This window comes from Pristis pectinata, chromosome 1 (genome assembly GCF_009764475.1).
Source record: "Pristis pectinata isolate sPriPec2 chromosome 1, sPriPec2.1.pri, whole genome shotgun sequence".
NCBI classification, from domain to species: domain Eukaryota; kingdom Metazoa; phylum Chordata; class Chondrichthyes; order Rhinopristiformes; family Pristidae; genus Pristis; species Pristis pectinata.
Genome location: NC_067405.1, coordinates 59,899,647 through 59,925,215, shown reverse-complemented (window position 1 = coordinate 59,925,215; position 25,569 = coordinate 59,899,647). Strand labels below are relative to the sequence as shown.

The window sequence follows — 25,569 nt, the reverse complement described above, 5'->3', positions numbered from 1 at the left end:
TATGTTTATAACAGTAAGCTAATGTTAAAAATTACTCTTAAAGTCTGCTGAATTTGATCATGTTAAACTTTATTCAATTTGTGTTCTACAAATATGCCAAGAATTTTGGCCTGTTTGGTGTATCTTAATGTTAAAGAAAGTTGCCTTCTGTTCCCTGTTCCAGAAGCTCTTGGGGGTAATGGTGGAGAATGAACCTTGGACTGACTTAAGTCACATTTATTTTGTCATGATTTTTCTCCTCAGTAACCCTTCATTCAATATGGTTCTTTTCTACTGTTTTCCACAAATGCACAAACCTACTTCTTGCTTTTGTACAAACATGGATTAAGCCTTCCAACATGACGGCCCTGAGCTTTGAAAATGTGTGCTTGACCCTTCCAAGGACTCTTCAAAACCCATGTCTTCAGTCAACTCCCATCCAAGACCCTTCCAAGGACTCTTCAAAACCCATGTCTTCAGTCAACTCCCATAATCTTTCTTACAATTCCTATTTAGTGTCCAACTTTCGTCATATCCTGTGAGGTACCTCATGTCATTTTGTTGCTTCAAGGACACTCAAAATTGTTGCTCATGCTAAAGCAATACAGCCTCAGTATATCTGAATTGATCTAATTTTTTTCATGTCTTTTTGTTTCTTTTCTGAATTTATTAGCCAATAATACATTTTCCCAGATATATCAATTAATTGCAAAAATATTGCTGAATTACTTACCTTAAATTGATGTAATGCTACAACAGAGACCAACTGGTAGGAGTTCCAGTGATGTAATGGGGGAAAAAATGCAAAATCTGTAGGTGGCAACTGCATTGTGTGTTAACTGCAGCAACTTTTTCTTTTTTGTTTCTCCAGGAATGAACAATTTCTCTCTGCTAGCTTGCCAGTTTCTTGCAGCCTCAATTAGTACCGGCACAAATCCTCATCATTTTTTTGTTAGAGAAAGGGAACTGAAACCCTCTCAGATACGGTAATGTTCATCAGAACAAAAATTATACGAGGGCAACCAATAATTGATGAGACATTCTGGATCACAGGTGAATGGAATATGCTGGTGCAGGGGGAGGAGGGCGGGGTTATTGTTAAGAACATCACAGTTCGTGTCTAAAGCCTCTAGCCATCCTATCACAATGGTGTCAAGAGAGCTTGTGAGAGTGCAGTGATCCCAGCCAGGCTGACCGCCACTTGGCTGGAATTGCTCATCGATCCCTGGCCCCAAAACTCTCCTCAGGAGCTGGTCCTGCACAACATTATCTCTTGGAAATGCCTCCGTGTTGTTTCATGCCGCACAGAGGTATTTCCTGTATGGGCTGCTGTTGATCGTTCTGCCCAAGACAACTGCCTGTCCCCTCTTCCGAAGATACATCCGTAGCTGGATGTTCCTGGAGAGAGAGCACACGGTGTCCACTGGCTCTCTGAAGGCCTTCTGGGACCAGTGGGCATCGTAGGGACTGAAATGCATCCTGGTCAAGGAGGACAATGTTTTAATTTGACGTAAATTTTGTGAATATGAACTGAGAACATGGTAAATAATGTAAATCTGTTAATAAACCTTTTTTGGAAAGAGAACGGTTGTGCTGATTGTGGTCAGACGCAATCTGGCCAGGAATATTCATCAAGAGCACTTTAGGTTAAGTGCTACTAATTTATACCAAGTGAAAATCAGACAGTTGACCTCATGTTACTCTGATCTTTAAACAGCCTAGCAGGTGACAAGGAAACAAACTATTAACTACTCCACTTTGAACTCTATTTCAATAAAACTGATCAACAGCCCTGTTCATTTGTTCCCACTGTCTGTGTTCCTCGATGGGACTTTGAGGCAATCTGACAATGTACAGCAACTGAAAGTAATAAAAGCTGCTCGTTATTTTTCCATTTTTATCTTTGCCAGATGCTAGACACACGCAATTGGTGGTGTTGCAAGATTCCATCCTGGCTGCCCCAATGTGCTTTTGCAAAGGAAAAAACATCCATACAGCTGATCATGCTTCCCCATGACCTCAATGAGATAGGCTCTTTAATCCATGATGGTGAGCACCTGACATCGGTAGACACTATTCCTAACAAGGACAGAGTTATTATCCTCACACAACATTAGCTATCATGTAAGACAACAGCTCTTGCATTTAAATGAGCCATTTAATGTCGTGAAAAATCCAAATTCAATTGTATACCCTCAATCTGCATCATTTGAGTGGCACACTATCTGTCTTTGGTGTACAGACTTCAGACTGAATCAGAGGACAGCAACAATCAAATAATCTTCAAACTCTAAACATTTGGAAAAGCTGGTTATTGAATTGCAAGCCTCATTAAATATGCTGCCCGGATAGTTTGGTTGATGAAACTATCTGTTACTAATATTTAGATGGCTGTCTTTGCTCACTTACTGATGATTGCAGTGATAAAGTAGTCTTGTCCATTCGTACCCTTAAAAACTTAACTGATGAGATGTAAAGAAACTGATCTCCAATATCATCATTTAAATAATTAATTATTTAAAATGAATAGGCAGAAGGTACCTAGCCTCAGATAATTTAGTTTGCAGGTTATGCCAGTCCAAAGGAGAAAAGTTTACTAGAAACTAAGCTAAAGGGACAGATTTCCCTATTCCTAATATGGTGGCTGGACTAACAGAGTATCCAGCCCTTAGACAATGACGTTAAACCATGCAGGAAATCTGGGTGACCAGCCTTGACTTATTTCATGGAGTTCTTGGTCTGTATGTTATGTTGCCCAATCTGGATCTTCTCCTGTGGGGTGAACTCCAGTAATCTTGCAAAAATTAAATGGCTCAGTCTTGCCTACCACTGCAGTGTCTGAAAGGTCTTATCGTCTCTCATGTTCTTCAGTTTTACCTGAGGATGTGGAAGCTAGATGATGAAGTCAGTCATTAGAAAAGCCATGTTTAAATCAGTGGTTAGAAAGGACCTGCAGCAGTCACGGTGCAGTTAAGGAACAATTTGAGACTTCCTCTGCACCACAGACTCATGGCCTTCTTAACTCACACTGCGTATTTCACCTGACATACTCAACTGACTTAGACTACCTGCTTTATGTCGTGGGCTGTGCAGATACTTGCTCACGATGGGGTGACTGACAGTGACACCATGGCTTCCTGCTGCCTCCTGGGTCTCAATTTGCTTTTGAGGGTGGCTGCAGACACACAAAACAATTTTGGAATCGTGCCTTGAAAAGCATCCGTGGAAGCAGAGCTGACAGTGCTGAGTGCCAAACAGCGGTTCAATTTAATATAAGACAACGAATAAGTGAATGACTAGAAGAAGAATAACAAGGGCATTAGGAGCAAGGAGTATTGTATTCATTTCTGGTCGCCCCATTACAGGAAGGATGTGGAGACTTTGGAGAGGGTGCAGATAAGGTTTACCAGGATGCTGCCTGAATTAGAGAGCACTAACCGTAAGGAGAGTTTGGACAAACTTGGATCGTTTTCTCTGGAGTGTCGGAGGCTGAGGAGAAACCTGATAGAAGTTTATAAAATTACGAGAGGCATAGATGGGGTAGATCATCAGAGTCTCTTTCTCTGGGTAGAAACATCAAATACTAGAGGGCAGTGCTTTAAGGTGAGAGGGGAAGTATTTAAGGTAGATGTGCAGGGCAAGTTTTTTTTTACAGAGAATGGTAGATGCTTGGAATGTGCTGCTGGGGTGGTGAATTAAGCAGACACGATAGTAATGTTTGAGAAGCATTTAGATAGACACATCAACACAAAGGCAATGGAGGGATAAGGATCATGTGCAGGCAGATGGGATTAGTTTCACTTAGCATGGTTGGCACAGACATGGTGGGCCAGAGGGCCTGTTCCTGTGCTGTACTGCACTGTTCTATGTTCTATTAGTGGTGCATAGTGTTGAGGAATTCTCCAGTCTACTCCCTTTATACTCTTGGATGCCTCCAAGTCCAGCATGTTGTGTTCATAAATATTGAGGGAGATCTATGACTAGAATGTTCTCCTCTTGATTTTGTTCCTTGTCGTGCAATAGTTTGTCATTTTCTCTTGCCAGCAATTTCGAAAAGTAAATGAGCTCATGAGGAGAGGGCAAAACAGACATCCTTGTGCATGGGTACTGACTGCACCACAGCCTGTCCATTTTCATATTTGAAAATGCATCACATACAACATGACAATGTGGGGGGGGGGGGGGGTCCACATATTAATTAGTTATATGACAACATTTTCAGTTTGAACTGGCAGTAATAAATTAAACTGGATTACAGGACACAATCAGTGGTCCAGATAGCTCATCTAACTTCTTGACAATCTCACTGAAGCTATTAATCTGTTTTCTCATTTGCCCTCATCCATCGAATACTGAAGGGTGGCATTTACCCTAAAGCTCTTCCTGTCAAATAGGTGGAACATTTTACTTGAGAGCAGGTTGCTCTGGAATGCCAAAGGAGCAATCCAGCATTGTTCAACTTGATAAAGAGCTTTCAAGCGTGCATTTGAGAATGAAACTGATCTGTTTTCTCCTGCTGCTATTACTCCAGCTCAGCAGCAGCCAATGTCATCCTTTGTTGACAGTTGTGTGTTATTTCCTGTGCCCTGCACAAAGAAACCTCCTGCACATAATCCAAGGCTAGTCCATCAGATGTGATATGAAAGAATTATGACATTATTTCAGATGGCTGAACATGTTCACCAGTGCAAGATCTCACTGCTTTAGCACAGGAGCCAGAAAACTGTCTCTATGCAATCCTGCAAGATGCTTTACGCTGCCTATAATATTGGAACACGGGTCTGGGTCAATGATTCTCCACACTGGGAACAACCTGTTTTAACTATTCCACTGCAGAAGGTTGCCAGAGCAAACAAGTGCTTCCTCAAATTGGGAGGGTGGAAGAAATAGTGAGCACAGTGGTTGATCTGTGGCTCCTCTGGGGAATTGCCAGGAAGACACAGAAAGGGGAATAGATGGAGAAATAAAAATTTAAAGATACACAAAATAAGAACATCTGGAAAGAGAGCCAGCATACACTGGGAGTGAGTATTAACTCACCAAATGTAATATCACCAACAAGTAAATATGATATAGAGGCAGGGCGTCATGAAGGATTAACAAGGCTGATTCCAGAATTGTTGGTTTCTATTGATCAGGAAGAGATGAAGTGCCTGGATCTCTTGGCTGACTCAATTGAGGCCTCTAAGATTACGGAAGATCTTGTAGTATTGCTACTTCCGGGGAAGTCATAAACACAAAAAAGTTATTATGAAAACAAGTTACAGAAGACTGTGGATCAAGTGCTGGTAAATGGGATTGATGTAGATGGATATCTGATAGTCAGCATGGATGACTCTATGAAGAAATCAAACAAGGCATTTAAGAAAATGTTGTTATTCACAGACCGCTGAAAACGTGGAACTATCTGTCTATCACAATGAGTAGTTGAGGAAGACAGCATAGATGTATTCAAGGGGAGGCCAGATACATAAGTGAGTTTACTGGATGGTTAGGCTGAGAGAGAGGCAAATAAGGACAGCAGGAGGCTAAAGTGGAACAAATGCACTGGCATACAGCTTTTGGGCTAGTTGCCTCATTTAGTTTCTACCATTGGCTCTGAGACACATTAACTTTCTTTTATCCAGCAATCTGGAATGTGTTAGGAATTCTTAATTTGTTTTACTAATTACTCCTGACATTTTCAGCAGGATAAATAACAAGACGCCAAGGTTCCTGCTTTTACTTGGGAATCTCTTTCAAGGCATATTTTTTCTATACATGTTGAAGATTTTATTCACCACAAGTATGTACTATTACGGCCAGAAACTTTCATCTATTTGGTGTCCTTCTGCCTGTCCTTGTTAAATTACATGAAAGGAAGTGCCACAGGCAGATTGCCTGAACTCATGAAGGCTATAACTGTTGTCAAAACAGTCCCTGTGAAACTTCAGACGTGTCTAAGTGGTTTATTCTTATGTTTCAAAAGATTTATTGTTCAAGGTTATACAGCACAGAAATGGGTCCTTTGACCCACCATGTCTATGCTGACCACCTTGCCCATCTACACCAATCCCAGGTCTCCCCATTAGGTCCAAATCCTTCTATGCCTTGCTTATTTAAGTGCCTGTCTAAATGTCTCTTAAACATGGTGATTGTATCTGATTCCAACACTCTGTGTAAAACTTTCCCATCAAACCCCCTTTCAAACTCCTTCCTCTCACCTTAAACCTATGCCCTCTTGTTTTTGATACCCCTACCATGGGGAAAAAAAGATTCTGACTACCTACCCTATCTATGCCTTTTATAATTTGATAAATTTCTATCAGGTTACCTCTCAATCCAATTTGCTCCAGGGAAAACAAACACAGCCAATTCAGTCTCCACCCCCCCAACCTAAGTCCTTCAAACTAGGCAACATCCTGGTGAACCTCCTCTGTACTCTAGTACAACCACATCCTTCTTATAGTGTGGTGACCAGAATTGCACACAATATTTCATGTGCAATTGAACCAGTGTTTTGTACAGTTGTAAGTGCGTTCCAACCAGCGTTTATTAAGTTGCAAAAAATGTTCAAATCAAAATCCTGCCTTGATACAAAAATCTTATGTCTCATGCATAGCATTATTCTGAACTGCCGACACATTGCTAAGCAACTAATGATTGCAATCATTTTTTTTCTTATCTTATGCTTATGAAGACACAGAAGGAGGCCTTTCAGCCCAAAGGGTTCATGCTGGTTGCTGGGGGACCCATCCCACCCATTCCATTCCTTGTATCTATATCAATTATATCAATTCCAATATTTCTTTGTACCCTACCACTTATTCTCTCTCATACATGCCCATCAACTCCTCTTTTTGATACTTATTGCCATTAATTTCCATTAAGGGGTAATTTACAGTAGAGGTGGGAGGAAACTGGAGAGGAAGCCCACGCAGTTACAGGAGAAACATACAAACTCCATACAAGCAGCAGCAGAGGACAGGATAGAACTTGGATCCCTGTGAGGCAGCAGGACCAATTGTTGTGCCACCCTGTTACCCCTCTTGGTCACAGGAACGTCCCACAAACAGCAATTCTGGTGTCAGTCAGAGGAGGAATGTCTTCCAGGACACCATGCACAACCCCTGCTCTTCCACATTTGTGCTTGTAAGGTACTATGCAAAATTTGTGCTGTGTTAAATCTTGAATTTACACATTCCTAAATCAAAACTAAAGATGTCTGAGTTGAACAAGGCCAGCCAGTAGAATTAACAATCATGTGGACTGCTGGTCAGCAGTCATGATCAGGCAACATACCCTGAAGCTCAGAATGATCTCCAGAATTAATTTAGATAGCTTAAAAAGGCTTAGGCAAGAGAAAATCAATCCACTGTGAGTTAATGAGTACAACTGTTACAGCTGGGCCCCAACAGATTCTTAAATATTACCAGTGCAACAAATCCCATCAACGAATCAATGTACAAACAATTACTTTTCCAAGTGCTATAATGTCTTTCTCAAGGGCCACTCTCCAGGGTGCCATAACGTGGTTCCCACATCTTTGATTCCCCACCAGTTCTGCTGCTCTCTGTGGGCATTGCTGTAGCCCTCACTGCCGGGCTACTCACTTTGCATAGCTGCTTGGCTCAGGTGAACCTCCCAGCCCCAGTTTCTGTGTGTTCTCTTCTAGCTTATCAGCACATGGATCATCTATCCTGGATACAGCACTCACACTGCTATCTGGTAATGAGGTTGAACAGTGGTGATTCTTAAATTTATTTATAAAGCGTCAGCTCATCCCAAATGCAACCTGGGCCTGAAGTCATGAGTGACTTAAGCTCAACAAATATAGTCAGGTCCTGTGGGGATCGTATCAGATAGCCAGGGTCTAGTGTCCTATGTAATGAATTTAGGCTTGGCAATTCACATTCCCATTAAAATGAAATGATCTTCAAAAATGTTGCCTGCAACTTTCATGTAGTTTAGTGATCATCTTGTTTCACTGCAGATTCAGGTACTATCCACATAAACGTGAACACAAATAGAAGGAATTAGCTTGAGGACCCTTGCACACTGTTGGAGTATGTTTTACATCCAACAGAAAAATAACAGCCATTGGCATAAGGAAACATCAATGAGCTCTTCATTCAGTAACAGTGGACATTAAATTATACCAGATTGTTTCAGCTAGTTTGCTGCTTTTTTTATAGAATGGAAAAATCAAAATACCATTAACAAGAATTGCTCTATTTGCCGTGTTTTCACCCCTCAACAGGCAGAGAAGACTGCAGCACAGTGACACCCATCTCAACTTGAACTATATTGGGCGGTCTCCCCATCTTAGAATACAATATAATGTGGCAGAATGTGTAGTTCCTCCCAGAGGAAGGAAGAGGTGCATCGGATGTGGCAAGGTTGCATAGGAGACAGGTTGATTGTATAAGAGAAAAGGGGGAGAAATGAAAAAATGGAAGAAAGATATATTTTTAAAGGCAATTCATTTTTTGTCTTTGTCCCTATGTTATCCCAGAGCCCCTGAATAAATTGGCAAATTGAAGGAGAAATCAAAGCTGCAACAAAGAAAAATTCAAGGTATGAACAAAATATATTTACTTGTTACAAATGCAGGCAAAATTGATAATATATTTTAAACATCTGAAATTGTTTTATCTTATTTGTGCATAGCTATTAAAATTTTTCCCTTTGAAGATGTAGTTTCTCTTTTAGTTGGCCTCATGTAGACTGAAAATCACCCACAGTATCTTTTTTCTTTGCACACATTCAGGGAGTTTTAGTTTCCTGCTGCCTTTTTAATAGGCATCAGTCACAGTGGATCTGCCAAGAACCTTGACAAATATTTACCCTTTCAAAATTAAACTAAAATTTTAACTGGACAGTTAGTAAAGGTAAAGAAACTCAATAATGCAAATCAGAAACAATAACAATGCTGAAACCTCTGTTATAACAGCAAAATAAGAGCCAAATTCTTTTATATGTTTGGAGGCAGATTGGCTCTGCAAAAGTAAACTGATAGTTTGACTGAGGAATAGTGTCGACTCAATATTTACTTTAAAAAATATTACGTGAATATTTTATTCACATAATATGCTGCAGAACAACACACAAAACTCAAAAGCTATTTCTATATATTTGCAATGATTGAAGCTTGATGACAAGGAGAAACTGACTAATTGCTATAGTTGCAAACGACTCCATGTACAGAAAAATTCAGTTGCTCGTTGCCAGTTTAGAAATGTCATCTTGCAAAACGGCTGATTTCTCCACTCTGGATCAAATCAATTGCTTCATTGCAAGATTAACCCAGTATTTACCATTGAGCAGCCCATGTCATTTTAATGGGTTGGATCAAACTCTAACATAGATGGTAGTTTTGTAGCCAACTACTCTCTGTCCAACTCCAATGTTCAGCACAGCGGTTCATTGCCAGGTGGAAGATGAAGACACACTGGAAGTCAGAAGACCCACTCTGCCTGTATTGTGTTCAGTTCTGGTCGCCTCATTATAGGAAGGATGTGGAAGCTTTAGAGAGGGTGCAGAGGAGACTTACCAGGATGTTGCCTGGATTAGAAAGCAAGTCTTATGAGGGTAGGTTGAGCGAGCTAGGGCTTTTCTCTTTGGAGAGAAGGAGGATGAGAGGTGACTTGATAGAGGTGTACAAGATGATAAGAGGCATAGATCGAGTGGACAGTCAGAGACCTTTTTCCCAGGGTGACAATGGTTAACACGAGGGGACATAATTTTAAGGTGACTGGAGGAAGGTATAAGAGGGATGTCAGGGGTAAGTTTTTTTTACACAGAGAGTGGTGGGTGCATGGAACGCACTGCCTGCAGAGGTTGTGGGGACAGATATAGTAGGGACATTTAAGAGACTCTTAGATAGACACATGAATGATCGAAAAATAGGGGGCTATGTGTGAGGGAAGGATTAGATAGATCTTAGAGCAGGATAAAATGTCAGCACAACATTGTGGGCCGAAGGGCCTGTACTATGCTGTAGTATGTATGTTCTATGTCACTGGACTCACCATTGACAGAGTGGGAGTTTTGGAACCAGCCCCTCAGTTTTATACCAGCCATAGATGACATATAGCTGTTACCCATGGGTTTGAATGGGATCACTGACCTTCATTAAAAAAGTTCAGATTAATGTCTTTGTATGCCGAGGGATTGAGTATAAGAGTTGGGACATCATGTTTCAGTTGTTCAAAACATTAGTCAGGTCGCACTTGGAGTATTGTGTACTGTTCTGGTCACCGTACAATAGGAATGATGTAGTAGCAATAGAGAGAGTGCAGAAGTGATTCACAGGCTGTTGTCTGGATTAGAAGGCTGTAGTTATGAGGCAAGATTAAATAGGCTGGGTTTATTCTCACTGGAACATAGAAGGCTGAGGGGTAACTTTATAGAGGTTTCTAAAATTATTAGAGGCATAGAATAGGATAGATTGTCAAGAACTTTTTCCCAGAGCAGAGGAGTCTAAAACTAGAGGGCACAGGTTTAAAGTGAGAAGGGAGAAATTTAAAAGGAGATCTAGGGATAAGTTTTTCACACAAAGGACGATGACTCTCTGGAACTAGCTGCCATAATTGGAGGCAGATACAATTACAGCGTTTAAAAGCACTTGGACAGGTACTTGGATAGGAAAACAGTAGAGTAATACAGGCCTAATACGGGTAACTGGGATTAGCACTGATAGGCGTCATGGTTGGCATGGGCGAGGTGGGCTGTAAGGGCTGGCTTCTGTATATTTCCATGACTCTGTGATTCTAAGTTTTTGTGTTTATCTCTTTTTAATTCATATTTTTGGTTTTAATTAATTTATATTGATTTAATGCCTCTTGTTAAATGTATTTTAACTATTTTTCAAAATACTTTTCATCAGTTATTTAATTCCAATTAAGCTTTATTAAATGTTGCTGAGTAGCTGTGGGTAGGGTCGCAGGTTCCATTATCCAAAGCCTGGTCTCCACTTGCTCAGTTTTGCAGAAGGACTGTCAGTGGAGACCTCTGGTATAACGGATCCCCTGGGGTTACAGTAGGTAAATGTACCCACAGGATTAGCACAGGGTCTGAGTGCAAGTGGTGGGTTAGACAGAGGACAATCCAGCCAACCAAACTAATATATAAATATTGTCCAATTAAAACACTAAAGCACTTACCGCAACAACATTCTCTCAAGTGTTAAATATCAGTCAGAGCAGTGATGAAGAGACAAGTAATTAACAGTTTAAAGTAAGAAAAATCATCTTTTGTTGCTACCTGCAACTTGGATTGCAACATCTATTAAAGAATTTGAAAAGCAGACGAAGCAACAGTCCACTCTGTAATATCGTGTTTCTGCATAAACAGATCTGAGCTTCCTCATTCGGAGGCATAAGGGCTGATCGGCTGCTTTAGGTGGCCACTAGAAATGGCCACCTTAATATCAGATGTCTTTCAGGTCTTCAAAGGTGGGTGTCATTGTGTGCACTTTATGTTCATAATATTCCATGTTCCACATTGCCTTACAATAGGAGGAAGCCATTTTGGCCCACAGAGCAATCCTGTTCCACCACACTAATTTCCCTGCAACCGATTCTCCTCACATTGCCATCAACTTCTCCAGATTCTACCACTGACTTATGTACTAGGTGCAATTTACCATGGAAATTACTTTTGGAAATTACTTTACCATGGAAATTTTGAAAACTTCTCTCCCCAACTCCTCTCCTTTCCAACAAGTCTGAGGGGGAACTCATGGATTTCCTTGTCACTGAGATAATAAGATAGGATCAAGCTGAACTATCTTTTGCATTGCCTTAACCTCACAGTGAAAATAGCAGAAAGAAAAATATTATCTGCACAACTCTGACAAGGACGTCACCATTTAATCTGGTTATTTATCTATTCTGCTTTATGAGACCTAATTTAAGAATGTAGACTAACTTGTGCTCTTGTTTTTCCAAGCTGAAGTGGAAAATATTGTAAATGTAGGGATTTTCAGAACATATATTGTGAGCTCTTCTGCATGGTTGCTAGAATTTACTTAGCATGTGACTTTCAAACAATGGGGAAAGAGACCAATTTACCATGGAAATTACTGAGAAATGTAATTAAACCTACCAACCAGAAAGTCTTTAAATGTGAGAGGAAACCAGAACACCTAAAGGAAGTTCATGTGGTCATAGAGAGAGCATGCAAACTCCACACAACCAGCGCCAGAGGTCAGGGTTGAATCTCAGTTGCTAGATTTGTGAGGGAGCAGCTCCACAAGCAGTCCACAACAAAGGTCCAAATTTTACACTCAAGGGCACCTCATGAATTTCAATCTTATTAGTAGATTGTACACATTATTGAGTTTTTTTATGGACGTTAGTTTTTTGATTAATAATTAATGTTACATTTCACTGAGTTTAAATCCCACAGATGAAATTTTATGACTTTCATCTGACATTATTGCAAACTCAGTGATGCAGAGAGAGGTGGCAATGGCAAGGTAATTAATTTGTGTTTTCTTACTTCATCTTATGTAACCACTTTGTGCATTTTATTGAAGGCAAGTTAATTTTAAAGAGTTTGATATGATCAGGACTTCTCATCATACCCAATTGATATGAAAAATCCTCACAATTTAAGCAGACTGAATCAAAGCCACTGGATGTGCAAATTATCTCAGTGCTGTTGGCAGTTGAAGATGCATGGTCATAGATAGGCTGAGAGTGGTTGTATTGAGAAAGAGTCCACTGTTACTCTGTGATGAGTAGTACCTGGCTAAGAGAATACATTTGGAATTCCGGATCCTTTCGCCTGATGGAAATTACTGAGAAATGTAGGATCTTTATGCAAATTAATGCTCCTTACTTACAGATTTTGAGCAAATCACAAAATAGCCACCTGTCTATGTGGAATTTGAATATTCTTCTGGTGTTAAGTGCTTTTACTGGGTGCTCCAGTTTCCAGATTGGAATGAAGAGTCTCAACCCGAAAAGTCGACTGTTTATTTCTCTCCATGGATGCTGCCTGACCTGCTGAGTTCCTCCAGCATTTTGTGTGTGTTGCTCCAGAATCCAGCACCTGCAGAAGCTCTTGTGTCCCAGAGGAATCACAGGGATGTTGATAGCCATGTGAGAGAGAGAATAAATTACAAAGCTACAGGGAAAGAAGAGGGGGGATGGGATTGCTCTACAGGGTGCCGTCGTAGAACTGATGGGTCGAATGGCTTCCTTCTATGTTGTAATAAGTAAAACTTTGGAAACGTCACGCATCATTTGATATTATAATTTGGTGTATCACTGAAAAAGCCCAACAGTGTTACATTTGTTTCCAGTTTGCTCTTATAATGAATTCTCTTCCACAAGGATTTAAAATTTCTTTCATCTGAACTCCATAAAAAAAATAAAGTAAACCATCAAACCTTTTGTGTTACATTTAGGTACTGGCCTGGTTACCTTCCTTGCTGCAACAGTTTCAAGTGTCAGCAACTCAGAAACCCCAATGGTCTAAGCAACGTTCAGTCATCTCTATCTTCACTTACTCTTAGGTTTTTCAATAAAGATCTACAGCTAAATACATGAATGTTTGTTTTTAAAGATACCACAGGCACAATTTCAATGACTTTAAATGTAATATATTCATAAGCACATAAGAAACAGGATCAGGAGTAATCCAGACAGCCCTCGAGTCTATGGTCTTAAATGTGTGATCCCTCATCCTGAATCGATGGCCGCCAATTCTAGGTCACTAGCAGAAACATACCTCCTCAGGGGATGACAAAGCCTTCTTCCCAGGAATCAACCTTGTAAACCTTCTGTTCAAGATAAGCATTAAACTAGGGGGACCAAACTGTTAACAGTCCTCCAAATGTGGCCTCACCAAAGCCTTGTAATAGTTGAAGCAAAACTTATTCCTTCTTTCAATGAAGGCCAACGTTCCATTTGCATTCCTGATTATTTGTTGTCCCTGTGTGCAAATTTTCTGTACTTCTTTTGCAAGGGTATTTGGATCTGTCATTCATCTCACATCCTTTAACTAATAATCTGGTTCTCTATCCTGCCTGTCAAGGTGTATAACCCCACGTTTTTCAATCTGTCCACTCACTTAAACCTGCCTTTAACTCGCTGTATTCACCACACAACTTTTCCCCATGTATCAATTTATTATGCTTTCTTTCGTGATCTTATTGAATGGTAGATGCATGTGGCCTCCTCCTGCTCCCATTTCTTATGCTGTTACCTCCAAGTTCATTGCTCTTCTGTCCTCCCTTCACATAAACTCCTAACCAATATTTGTGCCTGTTCCCATCACTGTGCCTTTGTATTCCCCCCCAACTCAATCACAGGCAAGAACATCTTTAATCACTTCCTTGTACACTCTCCACCCATATCCAGTTTCACTTTCCCAATCTTATTCTTTCTGTGTCCACCCTTGGGAAAAGCTTTCTAATTCGCCAACAGCTATAGTCCCTAAATCCCAACTCCCTAATCTTTGACCCTCCACTCATCAAGGTCTATTGACATTTGAACAATAAGCTGATATACATCATTGGTGCCCTTATTAAGACCACTACTTATCATGCTTGCCCTGCTTATAAAAACGTTATTACTCCCTCCTTATATACAAAGATCATGGGATAGTGAATAGCTTGCTTGTCGTTCACTGTCAGGGCCACATTAAAAATACTATTAAGCTTTGCTGTTATCTTCAACTCTGTCCAGTTCTGTCATTAGCCTGTAAAGCAAAGATAATCTGCAGTTTTTTTTCTAATGCATACCATTTTGAAAACTTCTCTCCCCAACTCCTCTCCTTTCCAACAAGTCTGAGGGGGAACTCATGGATTTCCTTGTCACTGAGATAATAAGATAGGATCAAGCTGAACTATCTTTTGCATTGCCTTAACCTTACAGTGAAAATAGCAGAAAGAAAAATATTATCTGCACAACTCTGACAAGGACGTCACCATTTAATCTGGTTATTTATCTATTCTGCTTTATGAGACCTAATTTAAGAATGTAGACTAACTTGTGCTCTTGTTTTTCCAAGCTGAAGTGGAAAATATTGTAAACGTAGGGATTTTCAGAACATATATTGTGAGCTCTTCTGCATGGTTGCTAGAATTTACTTAGCATATGACTTTCAAACAATGGGGAAAGAGACCAATTTTATCGCCTGATGTCCAGTGAATATAATCTATTCAGTTCATTACTCTTATTTGAAAGATGTGCTGTTCTAGCCTTATCCACCATTGTAGTTTTTTCCTGTTATGTCCATATGTCAGCTTGATTAGCTTATACTTTTTTGTAATGAGGGATTCCCAACACCAACTCAGGGGTTTTAAACCAATTCTACTTGTAAATCATTCAAAGCAGCTCAGGAGGAAAAAAAGAGAAGCGGAATAAGCCAAACATGTTTAAAGGAAACCAATCTTAGCACAGCAAATCATACTGCTGTCAGGCCATGTGGGCTATTACTTTAAGTCTAAGTGGTAGCGGTATGACAATTGGTTTAAATGCCACGGACTCATGAATGTCATTGATTTTAATGGGGGCAGCGTGATGATCATTACCTTTTAACTCTTTCAGCGAAGACAATGGTGGAGCACAAGGCTCAGAAAAACATAAGAGCAGCATGACCAATCGTGTAAAGTGGTTCACAATTTCCATTTTCTTTTAAGCCATTCACAGGTTCCTGCACCATAAAAAATTCCTTACAAATGTGCTATTCCCCAGAGACATCTGGGTCCTTACTCCATTGGTATTCACTGTGCTTGTTTTGGGATACATTTTAATTTGAGATTAAAGTCTTACCAAGCATGAAGAGGATCTCCACAAAGATGTCACTCACACTGGGTGGGTTTCTTGAAGCAGCAGAATGGTCATCTCTGCTGACACTGAAGCAGACGTTGTATGGAACAGTCACTGCAACATAAAATGTTGCCAAGAGGATCAACCAGTCCCATCCGGCTTTGAAAGTGCCATAATGGAGCAGAATAAACCTGGATTTCTGAATAGCTGCAACTTTATATTCTGGGAGTGCTGGTTTCTCTCCAAATACATTCTGTTTAGAACAAATTAAAAAAAAACATATATTGCTTTATGTACTGTTACAACTGCCTCTCAGATATTTTCCAAACATTCAAAATGCAGTAGTTTTACTTAAACTGAATTGTAATAGGAAGATCCCAATTGTGCACTAATCATAGCTAACGTTGAAACAAGGTTGTAAATGGTTAGCAGGTAGGAGGCAGGTAATAGGGACATATGGAATAATCTTTGTCTGACAGGATTTGACAACGCTCTTCCTCAAGGACTGGTTTTTAGCCTCGGGTGTTTAAATATTCATGAATGAAGGAAAAGAGCTATGTACAGTATACCCAAATTTGTGGATGACACAAAATAATGAGAAACAGTAAATTCTGAAGATGGGACCAGTGCATTGTAAGGATACTAGAAAAGATTAAGTGAGTGGTCAAAACGATAGCTAAGATAAATTAGTTTTCTCTTTAATGCTGATGAACTAGGAACTGTGCAGAAGCAAAATAATTTACATATCTTTTTACACAACTCACTAAAATTAAATATGTAGGGCTAATGGACACATTTTTCTGTGCTAACAATATTACAGAAATGATAGGTGGAAGTGACTTTACATAGATGAGGCTATTTGAGAATGAAAAGGTGCCATTCTGATGATGGTTATAGACATCTTGCAGGGAATCAATTTTCCATTCAGTGAGGTTGTTGAAATGTTGCAAATTCATTTTAACTCAGGAATATCAAAAATCTTTGAGAGTTATAAATTTGCCACAAGCAACCAAAGGCCTCAAGAAACAATCAATATCCATGTAACTCAATTAAAGAATATATGGCTTCACATTGTATTTTGCTCCTAAATGGGGTGCTGACAGATTGATTTGTGGGCAGACTTGCAGATGAGCACATTCAGGCAGAACCCTTCAACACACAGGCATGTGAAGTTATTGCTGCCATGGTTGAAAAACATGAATTTTTTCCTGTGAGCACAGAAAATAAGTATTCAGCATACAGTTTGCAAGCCTAAAGAAATGGTTCATCATGCTTGAATCATGTGGATGCACAAAGGCAGTTTTGGTGGGAAGCCCTGCCACTGTCGTCAGGACAACCATTCAGCTCAACTGCATCCATTTAAGTCAATTTACTGTTTTAATTGCAAGACAGGACACCTAGTGTCAGCTTGCAAAGCCAGGCAAACATAATGATAATGGAAGGTAACAGTCTACAGGTCTCAATACAGCAAGACAATAAACCTCATTAATAATCAAGAAAAGTACACAAAGAAGTCAATGGAGAACATGAAGAATAGTTTAAATGGTATTTACGTTAATAGTGACATGAAGAATAACAGTGGTGATTTGCAGACAACATTGATGGCAAATGGACAACAAATCTTGAAGTGATCATAGACACTGCTGTAAGACACATTTATAGAAGTTCAGCAAGATCCAATAATCAGCAATGGTATGGTAATATGTATGCATCAGGTGAAGCCCTAAAAACATCGGGACAGATTATGTGTACAGCTCTTCACAATGATCAAAAAATTGAACTACCAATAACTGTTGGTAATTACACATGCCTTACCTACCTTGTCAGGCAAAGTCTGGTTGAAGAAACTCAAGCTTGACTGGAAGCAAGTGTTCAAACTTAACACAGTACTTCCCTGGTCTGAGCAGGCTCTTGATATGGGATGTGGACGTGTTATAATAGCTTGGAGAGAAGCAAGACCCAACTTCGAATTTGACAAAATGCAAAATTGATAATACTGTAGCTGAGATTTATTCACTATGCTCTCAAGACATATGCAGAAGATGAGATAAAGAAATTGGAATGTCATGAGCACTGGTGAAAATAGATCGAAAGATTAGTGATGCCCATTGTGGTGGTCTGCATTTCAGACAAAACTGTCTATTACTGTGGCTACTACAAGGTGACCAAGATCAGAGTAGATGATGAACCAGACTGGGATGTGGGGTTGTGAGATAGAACATAGAACAGTACAGCACAAGAATAGGCCCTTTGGCCCACAGTTCAACTAGTAATTAAATGCCTAACTAAACTAATCCCTTCTGCCAGCACAATGTCCATATCCCTCCATTCTCTGCACATTCGTATGCCTATCTACCAATCGAAGTTTGCAGATGATACCACCGTAGTGGGCCATATCTGAAATAACAATGAGTTGGAGAGAGCTTAGTGACATGATGTCATGACAACAACCTTTCCCTCAATGTCAGCAAAACAAGAGCTGGTCATTGACTTCAGGAAGGGGGGCAGTGCACATGCTCCTGTTTACATCAATGGTGCTGAGGTCGAGAGGTTGAGAGCTTCAAGTTCCTAGGAGTGAACATCACCAATAGCCTTTCCTGGTCCAATCATGTAGATGCCACGGCCATGAAAGATCATCAGCACCTCTACTTCCTCAGGAGGCTAAAGAAATTTGGCACGTCCCCGTTGACCCTTGCCAATTTTTTATCGATGCACTGTAGAAAGCATCCTATCTGGATGCATCATGGCTTGGTATGGCAACTGTTCTGCCCAGGACTGCAAGAAACTGCAGAGAGTTGTGGACACAGCTCAGCACATCACGGAAACCAGCCTCCCCTCCATGGACTCTGTCTATACTCGTCGCTGCCTCAGTAAAACAGCCAGTATAATCAAAGACCCACCTACCCCAGACAAGCCTGATATAAAAGCCTGAAAGCATGTGCCACCAGGATTAGGGACAAGATCTATCCTGCTTTAAGACTATTGAACGGTTCCCTAGTACAATAAGGTGAGTCTTGACCTCACAATTTACCTTGTTATGACCTTGCACCTTATTGTCTACCTGCACTGCACTTTCTCTGTGGCTGTTACGCTTTATTCTGCATTCTGTTATTGTTTTACCTTGTACTTCCTCAATGCACTGTGTAATGAATTGATCTGTACGAACTGTATGCAAGACAAGTTTTTCACTGTAGCTTGGTATATGTGACAATAATAAACCAATTCCAATTCCAAGACACAACATGAAACTGAAACAAATTGAGTATGCTTTTCTCCAGAAGTGGTCATGTACTTGCTAAATGAGAATAGATAGTAGCATGTCAAGGAGAGAGTGACAGCAATATTGAATGCCCAAAGGCCAGGGAATGTTACAGTAATCAGGTCCTTTCTAAGTATGGCACAATATCATGCCAGTTTCTTCCCAGAACTTTGAACCATATTAACTCATCTCCGCTGGTTACTGAAAAAGGATGAAATGTGGCATTGGATTGAACTGCAAGAAAGAGCATAGGATGAAGAGTGAAATGAATTACACTCAAAAGAGCAATGGCAAATATTTTTGGAGTCACTTGGTTCCCAAGTTTCTAATGGGATGGCAGATCACAAACTGATGCTGGTCATCTTAGGGCTGAAGTTAGCCAACTCCACCTTTTCAGCATGCAGGATGCAAAGGTGAGCCATTTTGTTATAATCATGATCAGATCTGATACTAAACTTTCTCAAGACCAAATACCACAGCTTCTGCATGAAGACTCAAGAGGGGATTTGGGGAATAAGATACGGGCAATTGATGACAATTTTCCAGATACAGCTGCAGAAATTGCAAGGCCACTCAGACAGACAACATTTTAAAGCAGGTGTTTGAAAATACCGTTGTCAGATTGGAACAACACAAATATAGCCTGAGTGATGACATTCAACCTTTTCACTGAAGAATACATGATTTGTTTGCAAGCCAGTGATGTGCCAAGTGGGGACATCATGAAGTAATTCCCAAGGTACTTCAGTGTTAAATCCTAGGATCGTTGTATGCCCAAAATTTGGACATAAAGGCAGTGGTCTGTGACTTTATTTACTGACCTGGAAAGGACTAAGGATTCAAGATATAGTCAACATGTTCCACTTGTCAGAAATGCAGGACAAAGCCTCTGAAAATCAAGGCCCAGAGGTGGAAATGGCCTGCCTGGTTATTTCAAAGACTCCATATTAACTATCGTGACAGGGGAGCAGACAACTTTGTTGGACAAGTGGGCAGACACTTCAAGTGAATGGACACATAACATGTTGGATCTTGAATTATCACCAAAAGGACCATTGAAGAATTTTCACAACATGAGTTACTAGAAGAACCTCTGACAATGCACCATCATTTCATTTTGCTATTTTGAAATGTTAATGTGCATGAATGGCATAAGACAGGCATCCATATCTCTGTGCCATGCTGTGTCAATGGGGAGGAGCAGTCAAAAAGCAAGCCAGGTCCAATATGTCCATGAACAAATATTGCTACCTTTCCAGCTGGACACCACATTCAATCATTGGTTACACCACCATGAGATGCTCATAGACTGCATGGTCTCAACAAGGCTGAGTCTTACACAGCCCAATCCAGCAGACAAAATGGACAAGGAAAAACGAAGCTAAAGAAAACACTTTTTAAACCTTTCAGCTTGATCTAAGAAGATTTTTGGGTAGGCAATAAGGTTTGAGTACTCAGCCAAGCATAGACATACAGATGGGATCTGGGAGAAGTTATAGAGGTGTATGGAATCAAGAACTACTCAGTATAAGAGAATGGGAAGTTCAGGAGGTCCACTTAATCACCAACGACCTGCTCATGATTCCCCAGATATGCACGTTAGTGTATATCTGGGGAATCATGAGCAGAGCTGTGGGATGGAAGATTTACTAGAAGACCATACCACAGACTAACACAATGAAACTACGTTTCTTGTATTAACTGACAACCTGAACGATGTCACACCAGTGAAGCCTGCCGTGGATGATTTCCCTCCCCCAATGATTAGAGAAGACATGAGAGCTACGCAAGACACACTGAGACCATTTAGAAGATTCTAAAAGGGATGGGTGAAATGCTTAGACCTGTAAATACTTACACATATCAGGTTGAATGTAACTGGTACATTTTTCCTTTTTTTCCATTTTTAACATAAAGCAGCACAAAAAGGGGAAGTAGGAAAGACAGGATCTACCTGCATTTGGAAAGGCAAGAACTGATTAGGGATAGTCAGCATGGCTTTGTGCATGGGAAATAGTGTCTCACAAATTTGATTGTGTTTTTGAAGAGGTGACCAAGAGGATTGACAAAGGCGGCGCAGTAGGCATTGTCAACATGGACTTCAACAAGGCTTTTGACAAGCTCCCGCGTGGTAGGTTGGTCCAGAAGGTTAGATCACATGGGATTCGGCGTGAGCTAGCCAATTGGATACAAAATTAGCTTGTGGAAGGAGACAGTGGTGGTGGAGAGTTGTTTTCCAGATTCCTGCAAGAAGATTTGTATGGAAGTTTTATAGGGTCCTGGTGACACTGTACCTGGAATATCGCATACAGGCCAGGATTCTATATCCCTGGAAGGGCGTGGAGTCTAAAACAAAAGGGCATAGATTTAAGGTGAGAGGGAAAAGATTTAAAGGGGACCTGAGAGACAAATTTTTCCACACATGGGATTGTGGATAGATGGAATGAGCTGCCAGAGGAAGTGGTGGAAGCAGGTACAATCAAAGTTTAAAAGACATTTAGACAGGTTCATGGATAGGAAAGGTTGGGATATGGGCCAAATGCAGGCAAATGGAACTAGCCCAGGAAGACACCTTGGTGAGCATGGACAAGTTGGACTGAAGGGCCTGTTTCCATACTGTCTAACTCTATGACTCTGTAACTCGATGACCAGAGGTATACATTCGTGAGATTAAAATCTTCTAAAAAATATGATGAAGATTAGTTTCTGCACTTTAAGGCATATGTTACCAACTCCAATAAATGAATTGTAAAACTCTCTGTCCTCTTACATTTATACAACTAATAACTTTCCCATTTCTTTCTACCAATAAACTTTATTCACGGTAGTTTAGCAGTTAGCATAACGCTATTACAGCGCCAGTGACCCGGGTTCAAATCCCGCCACTCTCTGTAAGGAGTTTGTATGTTCTCCCTGTGCGTCTGCATGGATTTCCTCCCACATTCCAAAGACATATGGGTTAGGAGCTGTGGGCATGCTATATTGGCACTGGAAGAGTGGCGACACTTGCGGGCTGCCCCCAGCACATTCTCAGTAACGCAAAAAGATGCATTTCACTGTGTGTTTCGATGTACATGTGACTAATAAATAAATATCTTATCTATTCCTCATCGCCTAGTGTTAAACAGTATGTGTTAGATGCTGATTGATCCAAATTGATTTCTGCTTTGAAAGTGGTGACTAATATTGCACTAACTGGGAGTAACAGGCAGAGTGTAGCATAAATTAAGCTTGTTGTAGGTTAAGGATGAAATTTATTTTCCTTAAAGATTTGGTTCAAGTGGCCAAAAAGATTGGGTATTTACTATCCTTCAAAACAACCTCAGTCCACCAGAAGTGTTGAGAGATACTATTGCCTGCTCATTATTTTGCTCTGTTGATTTAATGCAACTGCACTATTTAATAAAGAAGCAACATGCCAAAATCCCCGTTGAGAGTACAGTCCATTAATGCATCAGTCCCTCCAGAGTAGGTGCATGTCTCCAATATATTTGAAATAACTGCTAAGGATTAGGCAAACCCCAGCTCCATTCCAGATCTCCAGATGTGAGAAGCATCTTCACATGTGCATCTCCTGTTACTCAATCTTGATATGATAGATGAGGGAATATGGTTAGGATAGAATCCTAAGGGGTATAAACAGGGATGTGGATAACTGGAGTTAAACCTTCTTGATAGGGTAGTTTGGCAAATCACACAAAAGTTATATGTGATAAATGGCACACCAGCAGCAGGCAATTTGCCCAGCAGCCCCTGTACCACATAAGGCTCCTCCTGTCTTTCAGTGGCTAACTTCACATAAGCTTCTAATCCCTTTTTCTTCACGTGCTTGTCCAGCGTCCGCATAAATGCACTTGTTACTAGTCCAGAATACTGCAGCAGAACTTCCCAGATCCACCTCCTACCCGTTTTGTTAGAAACTCCATTGATTTTTGTCTAACTGTAGAGCTAAGGGAGACAGACACCGAGAAGGCTTTCAGAAAAATGAACTCCTTGGGGTGATGGTGTTCCCATGACAAATACATTTTGATTTTTTTATATCTTTACTTTTCATTTGTCAAAACCATTACTTATCAAGAGCAAAAGCTGTAATATGAACTCTTCAGAGAATTCTTGATTCTCCCTCCACCTCACAGTATATAAACATTTTCTTTCCAAAATGTAGCATTGATTTTGAAATTGGTGGTATATTCTTGGTCTGTTTGAAACAAGTTAGTACTGAGCTAAAGATAGTACCAACTGGAAAGTGGAGGGGAAAGTGAATATTACCAGTACACAATAACTGCAACTGCCATGCATGTAATATACATTAAACTGGTTAGTACAGCGAGAGGCATAATTGACATAAGCATTTAGTTATACTGATCAGTGATATGTTATGTCATTACTTCAATGGTAACTCGATATTTTTCAAAAATCAGATCAGTTAAGAGAACACAGCAAATTATATTAAACATTAAGGGTGTTGTCTTCTATTTGACTTACAGATAGGCATTAAAGAGCAATATATCTTTAGTTTGATACTTGCACTAAATCATAAAGGCCCAGAAATCTCAATGTTCCCCATGTTTCTAGTGCAGTTAAACAGAATGGGCGGTGGGATTAAGGCTCAAGGCACGGGGGTCAGGATGGCCAGCAGCCGATGATTGGGCCCTTTGATCTGGTCCATATGCTGAGGTGAGGAACAGGCAAGGAAGGGTGGGGGTTCGCAGAGGAGACGGATGGGGGTGGGGGGGGTGGAGTGGGGAGGAGTGTGATGGGGAAGGTGAGGGAGTGAGATTGGGAGAGAGGAGGAAGGACAATGAAGGACGTGGGAGGTGAGGAGGTGGGGGGGAGAGAGAGAGAGAGAGGTGGGGGGGAAGGGAAAGATAAGAAGAAAGCAAGGGAAGATGGTGGGGGAGGGAAGGGAAGATGATGGGGATGGGGGAACAGGAGGTAGGAAAGGGATGGGGGACAAGGCGGACTGAAACTAGAGAGGAAGAGGGGAAGGATTGGGGAGGAGATGATTGAGGAAAGGGAAGGGGTAGGACAGTGTGAGATGGTTAGAACAGTGTGATATGGGGAGGGGAGGAGAGGGAATGGGGAAGAAGAGGAGAGAGCAGGGATGAGAAAGGTCAGGAGGAGGTAACTGGGAAAGACAGGGATTAGGAAAGGAGGGGACCCCATAGGATACCCTTGAAGAGTGGAGGGATGGGTGAGGAGTGATGTAGAGAGGGGAAAAGATGGGATGGAGTTTGGGAATAGGGATGGTGAGAGAAAGGGAGAGGATGAGGCTGTGGTTAGAGAGGATGCAGAGAGCAACTGAGTGGATCAGAGTTGGGGAGAGGATGGGAAGGAAGGGTATATGGCAGGTATTGGATAATATGGGAGTGAAGAGGAGATGTTAATAATAAGGGGAGAATAGGGATGGATGGGGCTGGGGACTGGAAAGGATGGGGCAGGGCAGGGGATGGTGATGAGGATCGGAAGGAGAGAGTCAGGGAATGGGGATGGGGATGTAATGGTGAGGAGGAGAGGAGGGGAAGGGTAAGTTGATTGAGAGAGGAGGTTGTGGAGAGGAAGAGTACACCATTATTAGTAAGCTCCATTTCAGGAAGACACTGTCCTAACTGGGATCTATATTGCCATTTCTTTGCTATCACAAGGTCAAAATCCTGTGATTTCCCACTCTATACCACTATGGGAGCATCACTGACATAACTACAGCAGGTCAAGGGCAGTTAGCAATGGATATTATTTGCAGCCTTGCAAGTACTATACTTCTGAAAAGCAATAATAAAAAAAAATTCTGAGAATCTAAATAGAACACACAAATATGCTATGATCATAGTACGGCACACATTTCAGACCTTTGCATTGTGCAGAAGTTAACAGGAATTTTGATGATGCTATGATATTGGATGCCTTTGTCGTAATTTGATAGAGGCACAGGAATTTCTGACTCAAGAATATAGCTTTGCATGTGACATGCATTTTGGGGAAACGTGGGTATGCCACTCTTAATCTTCCAATACTGAGTTCAGGAAATTATTGCACCTTCCATCCCTGCCACAGGACTTATAAAATTGTCTCCTAGCCTATTAGATTTTATGTGTCCTTGTTCAGTTTGTTCAGTCTTCCCTCCCACAACTTGAAATCTTTCTCATGGCTTCTGACTGAAGCTCGGTGTCAGCTGGTCCTTCCTCGCTACTTCAATATAGGATTTAAGGCTGTCCTACACTATAACACTTGACCCTCATCTAGGTTCTTCCAGACTGTACCCTGTAACACTGTTGATCAAAGCTATTGAATGTCGTCAGACCTCTGTCTTTTACTCCAGCCCATATCCTTGAATTGTACACCATAAATTTAACTATTTTGTCTATTTGAGCAATATACTGTTCTTTATAATTGCTGCAGTTCTGCATCCAACTCATATGCTGAATATACAGTATTCATTCTACCTTGCATGGCAGAAACAAGGATGAAACAAGCAGCAAAACATAAGTAAAAAGTAAAACCGATAATCACATAGCTACTGGTTATGAAGGTCATTGAGATTTCAAGTACTCTGAAATAGGCTAGCAG

The 25,569-nt window shown here is 40.7% G+C and overlaps 1 protein-coding gene across 1 annotated transcript in view; it reads right to left on the bottom strand.

The window, feature by feature from the left end:
- kcnh3 (potassium voltage-gated channel, subfamily H (eag-related), member 3) overlaps positions 1-25,569 on the bottom strand; it is a 518,086-nt gene that overhangs the window by 194,413 nt on the left and 298,104 nt on the right. Inside the window, exon 5 of the mRNA XM_052023088.1 lies at positions 15,747-15,996. Within this exon, the coding sequence (XP_051879048.1) occupies positions 15,747-15,996 (250 nt within the window). The remainder of the gene's footprint in view (positions 1-15,746; positions 15,997-25,569) is intronic.